Source organism: Mustelus asterias, chromosome 24, assembly GCF_964213995.1.
Source record: "Mustelus asterias chromosome 24, sMusAst1.hap1.1, whole genome shotgun sequence".
Classification (NCBI taxonomy): Eukaryota; Metazoa; Chordata; class Chondrichthyes; order Carcharhiniformes; family Triakidae; genus Mustelus; species Mustelus asterias.
The window spans coordinates 62,653,421-62,663,420 of record NC_135824.1 but is presented as its reverse complement, the minus strand read 5'-3'; the positions used below and the strand labels follow the sequence as shown (position 1 = coordinate 62,663,420).

General features: G+C 59.3%; 1 protein-coding gene across 1 annotated transcript in view; it reads right to left on the bottom strand.

Moving 5' to 3' along the window:
• The window catches only part of LOC144511481 (general transcription and DNA repair factor IIH helicase subunit XPD-like), an 11,670-nt gene extending 9,597 nt beyond the window's left edge, over positions 1 to 2,073 (bottom strand). The window contains exon 1 of the mRNA XM_078241873.1: positions 1,759 to 2,073. Within this exon, the coding sequence (XP_078097999.1) occupies positions 1,759 to 1,953 (195 nt within the window). The 5' untranslated portion in view covers positions 1,954 to 2,073. The remainder of the gene's footprint in view (positions 1 to 1,758) is intronic.
• Positions 2,074 to 10,000: the final 7,927 nt, after the last annotated feature.

Below are 10,000 nucleotides of genomic sequence, written 5' to 3'. Positions count from 1 at the left end.
AACCCCCTACACCCCTCCCTATCTCTGTAACCTCCTCCAGTCCCCTACACCCCCTCCCTATCTCTGTAACCTCCTCCAACCCCCTACACCCCCTCCGTATCTCTGTAACCTCCACCAGCCCCCTACACTCCCTCCCATTCTCCGTAACGTCCTCCAGCCTCCTACACCCCCTCCCTATCTCTGTAACCTCCTCCAACCCTCTACACCCCTCCCTATCTCTGTAACCTCCTCCAGCCCCCTACACTCCCTCCCTATCTCTGTAACCTCCTCCAGCCCCCTACACCCCCTCCCTATCACTGTAACCTCCTCCAGCCCCCTACACCCCCTCCCTATCTCTGTAACCTCCTCCAGCCCCCTACACCCCCTCCCTATCACTGTAACCTCCTCCAGCCCCCTACACCCCCTCCCTATCTCTGTAACCTCCTCCAGCCCCCTACACCCCCTCCCTATCTCTGTAACCTCCTCCAGCCCCCTACACCCCTTCCCTATCTCTGTAACCTCCCCAGCCCCCTACACCCCCTCCCTATCTCTGTAACCTCCTCCAGCCCCCTACACCCCCTCCCTATCTCTGTAACGTCCTCCAGCCCCCTACACCCCCTCCCTATCTCTGTAACCTCCTCCAACCCCCTACACCCCTCCCTATCTCTGTAACCTCCTCCAGTCCCCTACACCCCCTCCCTATCTCTGTAACCTCCTCCAACCCCCTACACCCCCTCCGTATCTCTGTAACCTCCACCAGCCCCCTACACTCCCTCCCATTCTCCGTAACGTCCTCCAGCCTCCTACACCCCCTCCCTATCTCTGTAACCTCCTCCAACCCTCTACACCCCTCCCTATCTCTGTAACCTCCTCCAGCCCCCTACACCCCCTCCCTATCTCTGTAACCTCCTCCAGCCCCCTACACCCCCTCCCTATCTCTGTAACCTCCTCCAACCCCCTACACCCCTCCCTATCTCTGTAACCTCCTCCAGTCCCCTACACCCCCTCCCTATCTCTGTAACCTCCTCCAACCCCCTACACCCCCTCCGTATCTCTGTAACCTCCTCCAGTCCCCTACACCCCCTCCCTATCTCTGTAACCTCCTCCAACCCTCTACACCCCTCCCTATCTCTGTAACCTCCTCCAGCCCCCTACTTTAGATACAGAGCTTTACTCTGTATGTCACCACGTGCTGTACCTGCCCCGGGAATGTTTGATGGGGACAGTGCAGTGGGAGCTTTACTCTGTATCTAACCTCGTGCTGTACCTGTCCTGAGAGTGTTTGATGGGGACAGTGTAGGGGGAGCTTTACTCTGTAGCTAACCCCGTGCTGTACCTGTCCTGGAAGTGTTTGATGGGGGACAGTGTAGAGGGAGCTTTACTCTGTATCTAACCCCGTGCTGTACCTGTCCTGGGAGTGTTTGATGGGGGACAGTGTAGAGGGAGCTTTATTCTGTATCTAACCCCGTGCTGTACCTGTCCTGGGAGTGTTTGATGGGGGACAGTGTAGAGGGAGCTTTATTCTGTATCTAACCCCATGCTGTACCTGTCCTGGGAATGTTTGATGGGGGACAGTGTAGAGGGAGCTTTACTCTGTATCTAACCCCGTGCTCTGAATGTTTTGTATATTCGTGGCACTGTAAGGTTGTGCTGTGTATTTTTATTTTCCAGTGAATCCACAGCACAGAATCAGGACATTCAGCCTTTGCTGGTTGAGCCCCTTCCCACCTATCCCTCAATCCCACAAACAGAAACCAGCTGGAGCAGAGGAACACCTACCTTCAGGATTCTGCTCTGAGTGTAGACATAGGGAACACCAAACATAATGACAGCTCTCCCATAGTGATGGACTGTCAGAAAACACAGCAGAGAAACATCAATGGACATGAATCCAGCAATCAATTCAAACACTAAAATCACCCAAAGTGAACAGAGTGCGGTGGCAGGATAGAGGAAGCTTTTATGAAGAAACATCCCTGGTACCAGGAACAGAAACAAACGCACGTCGTCTCGCAGTCACGCACGCTGTCTCACACACACACACACGCCGTGTCACACACACGCTGTCTCACACACACACACACGCCGTGTCACACACACGCTGTCTCACACACACACACACGCCGTGTCACACACATGCTGTCTCACACACACACACACGCCGTGTCACACACACGCTGTCTCACACACACACACACGCTGTCTCACACCCACACACGCTGTCTCACACACACACACACGCTGTCTCACACACATGCTGTCTCTCTCACACACGCTGTCTCTCTCACACACGCTGTCTCTCTCACACACGCTGTCTCTCACACACACACACGCTGTCTCTCTCACACACGCTGTCTCACACACACGCAGGCATGCGGTCTCTCACACACACACACGCTGTCTCTCTCACACACGCTGTCTCACACACACGCAGGCATGCGGTCTCACACACACACACGCTGTCTCTCACACACACACACGCTGTCTCACACACACACACACGCCGTGTCACACACACGCACGCTGTCTCACACACACGCACGCTGTCTCACACACACACACACGCCGTGTCACACACACACACACGCCGTGTCACACACACGCAGGCATGCGGTCTCTCACACACACACACACGCTGTCTCACACACACACACACGCTGTCTCTCTCACACACACACGCTGTCTCTCACACACACACGCTGTCTCACACACACACACACGCTGTCTCACACACACACACGCTGTCTCTCTCACACACACACGCTGTCTCTCTCACACACACACGCTGTCTCTCACACACACACACGCTGTCTCACACACACACACACGCTGTCTCTCACACACACACACGCTGTCTCACACACACACACACGCTGTCTCACACACACACACACGCTGTCTCTCACACACACACACGCTGTCTCACACACACACACACGCTGTCTCACACACACGCACACGCTGTCTCACACACACGCACACGCTGTCTCTCTCACACACACACACGCTGTCTCACACACACACACACGCTGTCTCACACACACACACACGCTGTCTCACACACACACACACGCTGTCTCACACACACGCACACGCTGTCTCACACACACGCACACGCTGTCTCACACACACGCACACGCTGTCTCACACACACACACACGCTGTCTCACACACACGCACACGCTGTCTCACACACACACACACGCTGTCTCTCACACACGCACACGCTGTCTCACACACACGCACACGCTGTCTCACACACACGCACACGCTGTCTCACACACACGCACACGCTGTCTCACACACACACACACGCTGTCTCACACACACGCACACGCTGTCTCACACACACACACACGCTGTCTCTCACACACGCACACGCTGTCTCTCACACACGCACACGCTGTCTCACACACACGCACACGCTGTCTCACACACACGCACACGCTGTCTCACACACACGCACACGCTGTCTCACACACACACACACGCTGTCTCACACACACACACACGCTGTCTCACACACACGCACACGCTGTCTCTCTCACACACGCATGCCGTGTCACACACACACACGCTGTCTCACACACACACACACGCTGTCTCACACACACACACACGCTGTCTCACACACACACACACGCTGTCTCACACACACGCAGTCTCACACACGCACACGCTGTCTCACACACACGCACACGCTGTCTCACACACACGCACACGCTGTCTCACACACACGCACACGCTGTCTCACACACACGCACACGCTGTCTCACACACACGCACACGCTGTCTCACACACACACACACGCTGTCTCACACACACACACACGCTGTCTCACACACACACACACGCTGTCTCACACACACACACGCTGTCTCACACACACACACACGCTGTCTCACACACACACGCTGTCTCACACACACACACACGCTGTCTCACACACACACACACGCTGTCTCACACACACACACGCTGTCTCACACACACACGCACGCTGTCTCTCTCACACACACACACGCTGTCTCACACACACACTCACGCTGTCTCACACACACACACGCTGTCTCACACACACACACACGCCGTGTCACACACACGCAGGCATGCGGTCTCTCACACACACACACGCTGTCTCACACACACACACACACGCTGTCTCACACACACACACACGCCGTCTCTCTCACACACGCACGCCGTGTCACACACACGCAGGCATGCGGTCTCTCACACACACACACGCTGTCTCTCACACACACACACGCCGTGTCACACACACGCAGGCATGCGGTCTCTCACACACACACACGCTGTCTCACACACACACACACGCTGTCTCACACACACACACACGCTGTCACTCTCACACACGCACGCCGTGTCACACACACGCACGCACGCTGTCTCTCTCACACACGCACGCCGTCTCTCACACACACGCACGCTGTCTCACACACACGCTGTCTCTCACACACACGCTGTCTCTCTCACACACGCACGCTGTCTCTCTCACACACGCACGCTGTCTCTCTCACACACGCACGCTGTCTCTCACACACGCACGCTATCTCTCTCACACACGCACGCTATCTCTCTCACACACGCACGCTATCTCTCTCACACACACGCACGCACGCTGTCTCTCTCACACACGCACGCCGTCTCTCACACACATACACGCACGCCGCCTCTCTCACACACGCACACCGTCTCTCTCACACACGCATGCTATCTCTCTCACACATGCACGCACACCGTCTCTCTCACACACACACGCACGCTGTCTCACACACACACGCTGTCTCTCACACACACACACGCCGTGTCACACACACGCACGCAGTCTCTCTCACACACGCACGCCATCTCTCACACACATACACGCACGCCGTCTCTCTCACACACGCACACCGTCTCTCTCACACACACATGCACGCTGTCTCACACACACACACACGCTGTCTCACACACACACACACGCCGTGTCACACACACGCACGCACGCTGTCTCTCTCACACACGCACGCCGTCTCTCACACACATACACGCACGCCGTCTCTCTCACACACGCACACCGTCTCTCTCACACACGCATGCTATCTCTCTCACACACGCACACAGTCTCTCTCACACACGCACACAGTCTCTCTCACACACGCACGCTGTCTCTCTCACACACGCACGCCGTCTCTCTCACACACGCACGCCGTCTCTCTCACACACGCACGCTATCTCTCTCACACACGCACGCCGTCTCTCTCACACATGCACGCCGTCTCTCTCACACACGCACGCTATCTCTCTCACACACGCACGCTGTCTCTCTCACACACGCACGCTGTCTCTCTCACACACGCACGCTGTCTCTCTCACACACGCACGCTGTCTCTCACACACGCACGCTGTCTCTCTCACACACGCACGCTGTCTCTCTCACACACGCACGCCGTCTCTCTCACACACGCACGCCGTCTCTCTCACACACGCACGCCGTCTCTCTCACACACGCACGCCGTCTCTCTCTCACACGCACGCTGTCTCTCTCACACGCACGCTGTCTCTCTCACACATGCACGCTGTCTCTCTCACACACGCACGCTGTCTCTCTCACACACGCACGCTGTCTCTCTCACACACGCACGCTGTCTCTCACACACGCACGCTATCTCTCTCACACACGCACGCTATCTCTCTCACACACGCACGCTATCTCTCTCACACACACGCACGCACGCTGTCTCTCTCACACACGCACGCCGTCTCTCACACACATACACGCACGCCGCCTCTCTCACACACGCACACCGTCTCTCTCACACACGCATGCTATCTCTCTCACACATGCACGCACACCGTCTCTCACACACGCACGCCGTCTTTCTCACACATGCACGCCGTCTCTCTCTCACACGCACGCCGTCTCTCTCTCACACGCACGCTGTCTCTCTCACACACGCACGCCGTCTCTCTCACACACGCACGCCGTCTCTCTCACACACGCACGCTATCTCTCTCACACACGCATGCACGCCGTCTCTCACACACACGCACGCCGTCTCTCACACATGCACGCCGTCTCTCTCACACACGCACGCTATCTCTCTCACACACGCACACAGTCTCTCTCACACACGCACGCTGTCTCTCTCACACACGCACGCTGTCTCTCTCACACACGCACGCTGTCTCTCTCACACACGCACGCTGTCTCTCTCACACACGCACGCTGTCTCTCTCACACACGCACGCTATCTCTCTCACACACGCACGCTATCTCTCTCACACACACGCACGCACGCACGCTGTCTCTCTCACACACGCACTCCGTCTCTCACACACATACACGCACGCCGCCTCTCTCACACACGCACACCGTCTCTCTCACACACGCATGCTATGTCTCTCACACATGCACGCACGCCGTCTCTCTCACACACGCACGCCGTCTTTCTCACACACGCACGCCGTCTCTCTCACACGCACGCCGTCTCTCTCACACACGCACGCCGTCTCTCTCACACACGCACGCCGTCTCTCTCACACACGCACGCCGTCTCTCTCACACACGCACGCCGTCTCTCTCACACACGCACGCCGTCTCTCTCACACACGCACGCACGCCGACTCTCTCACACACGCACGCCGTCTCTCTCACACATGCACGCCGTCTCTCTCACACACGCATGCTATCTCTCTCACACACACACGCTGTCTCTCTCACACACGCACGCTGTCTCTCTCACACACGCACGCTGTCTCTCTCACACACGCACGCTGTCTCTCTCACACACGCACGCTGTCTCTCTCACACACGCACGCTGTCTCTCTCACACACGCACGCTGTCTCTCACACACGCACGCTATCTCTCTCACACACGCACGCTATCTCTCACACACACGCACGCTGTCTCTCTCACACACGCACGCCGTCTCTCACACACATACACGCACGCCGCCTCTCTCAAACACGCATGCTATCTCTCTCACACATGCACGCACGCCGTCTCTCTCACACACGCACGCCGTCTTTCTCACACACGCACGCCGTCTCTCTCTCACACGCACGCCGTCTCTCTCACACATGCACGCCGTCTCTCTCACACACGCACGCCGTCTCTCTCACACACGCAAGCCGTCTCTCTCACACACGCACGCCGTCTCTCTCACACACGCATGCACGCCGTCTCTCACACACAAGCACGCCGTCTCTCTCACACACGCACGCCGTCTCACACACGCACGCCGTCTCTCTCACACACGCACGCTGTCTCTCTCACACACGCACGCTATCTCTCTCACACACGCATGCTATCTCTCTCACACACGCACACAGTCTCTCTCACACACGCACGCTGTCTCTCACACACGCACGCTGTCTCTCTCACACACGCACGCTGTCTCTCTCACACACGCACGCTGTCTCTCTCACACACGCACGCTGTCTCTCACACACGCACTCTGTCTCTCTCACACACGCACGCTATCTCTCTCACACACGCACGCTGTCTCTCCCACACACGCACGCTGTCTCTCACACACGCACGCTGTCTCTCACACACGCACGCTGTCTCTCTCACACACGCACGCTGTCTCTCTCACACACGCACGCTGTCTCTCTCACACACGCACGCTGTCTCTCACACACGCACGCTGTCTCTCTCACACACGCACGCTGTCTCTCTCACACACGCACGCTGTCTCTCACGCACGCATGTTGTCTCTCTCACACACGCATGCTGTCTCTCTCACACACGCATGCTGTCTCACACACGCATGCTGTCTCTCACACACGCATGCTGTCTCTCACACACGCATGCTGTCTCTCACACACGCATGCTGTCTCTCTCACACACACGCACGCTGTCTCTCTCACACACACGCATGCACGCTGTCTCTCACACACACGCACGCACGCTGTCTCTCACACACGACGCCGTCTCTCTCGCACGCACGCCGTCTCTCACGCCGTCTCTCTCACACACGCCGTCTCTCTCACGCACGCCGTCTCTCTCACGCACGCCGTCTCTCTCTCACGCGCGCACGCCGTCTCATACACGCGCGCACGCCGTCACACACACGCGCGCACGCCGTCACACACACGCGCGCACGTCGTCACACACACGCGCGCACGCCGTCTCACACACGCGCGCACGCCATCTCACACATGCGCGCACGCCGTCTCTCACACGCGCGCACGCCGTCTCTCACACGCGCGCACGCCGTCTCACACACGCACGCACGCCGTCTCACACACGCGCGCACGCCGTCTCTCACACGCGCGCACGCCGTCTCACACACGCGCGCACGCCGTCTCACACGCGCGCGCACGCCGTCTCACACGCGCGCACGCCGTCTCTCACATGCGCGCACGCCGTCTCTCACACGCGCGCACGCCATCTCACACACGCGCGCACGCTGTCTCACACGCGCGCACGCCGTCTCTCACACGCGCGCACGCCGTCTCACACACGCGCGCACGCCGTCTCACACACGCGCGCACGCCGTCTCACACACGCGCGCACGCCGTCTCACACACGCGCGCACGCCGTCTCACACACGCGCGCACGCCGTCTCACACACGCGCGCACGCCGTCTCACACACGCGCGCACGCCGTCTCACACACGCGCGCACGCCGTCTCACACACGCGCGCACGCCGTCTCACACACGCGCGCACGCCGTCTCACACACGCGCGCACGCCGTCTCACACACGCGCGCACGCCGTCTCACACACGCGCGCACGCCGTCTCACACACGCGCGCACGCCGTCTCACACGCGCGCACGCCGTCTCACACACGCGCGCACGCCGTCACACACGCGCGCACGCCGTCTCACACATGCGCGCACGCCGTCTCTCACACGCGCGCACGCCGTCTCACACACGCGCGCACGCCGTCACACACGCGCGCACGCCGTCTCACACACGCGCGCACGCCGTCTCACACACGCGCGCACGCCGTCACACACGCGCGCACGCCGTCTCACACCCGCGCACGCCGTCTCTCACACCTGCGCACGCCGTCTCACACACGCGCGCACGCCGTCTCACACACGCGCGCACGCCGTCTCTCACACCCGCGCACGCCGTCTCACACATGCGCGCACGCCGTCACACACGCGCGCACGCCGTCTCACACACGCGCGCACGCCGTCACACACGCGCGCACGCCGTCTCACACACGCGCGCACGCCGTCTCTCACACCCGCGCACGCCGTCTCACACACGCGCACACGCCGTCTCACACACGCGCGCACGCCGTCTCACACACGCGCGCACGCCGTCTCACACACGCGCGCACGCCGTCTCACACACGCGCGCATGCCGTCTCACACACGCGCGCACGCCGTCTCACACATGCGCGCACGCCGTCTCACACACGCGCGCACGCCATCTCACACATGCGCGCACGCCGTCACACACGCGCGCACGCCGTCTCACACATGCGCGCACGCCGTCTCACACACGCGCGCACGCCGTCTCACACACGCGCGCATGCCGTCTCACACACGCGCGCACGCCGTCTCACACATGCGCGCACGCCGTCTCACACACGCGCACGCCATCTCACACACGCGCGCACGCCGTCTCACACGCGCGCGCACGCCGTCTCACACGCGCACGCACGCCGTCTCACACGCGCACACCCGCCGTCTCACACACGCACACACGCCGTCTCACACACGCACACACGCCGTCGCACACACGCTGTAAGGTATCTGCTCAACAAGCCAGAGAATTACTTGGTTTCAGCAACAACTAACTGTATCAGTAAAGCACCATTAAAGCAACAATACATCACAAAATCTTTCACTGAGGCCTTTACTTGACAGAATCAGACAGCGAGCTGCATTAGCCCATGTGATCCAAAGCTTGATCAAATTTTAAGGAGCATCTGAAAGGGGGAGAGACAGAATAACAAGAGATTTCGGGAGGGAATTCCAGAGCTTAGCGCCCAGGCAGCTATAGGCATGGCTGTCAATCATGAAAACCCATAGTTATGAGGAGAGATTTG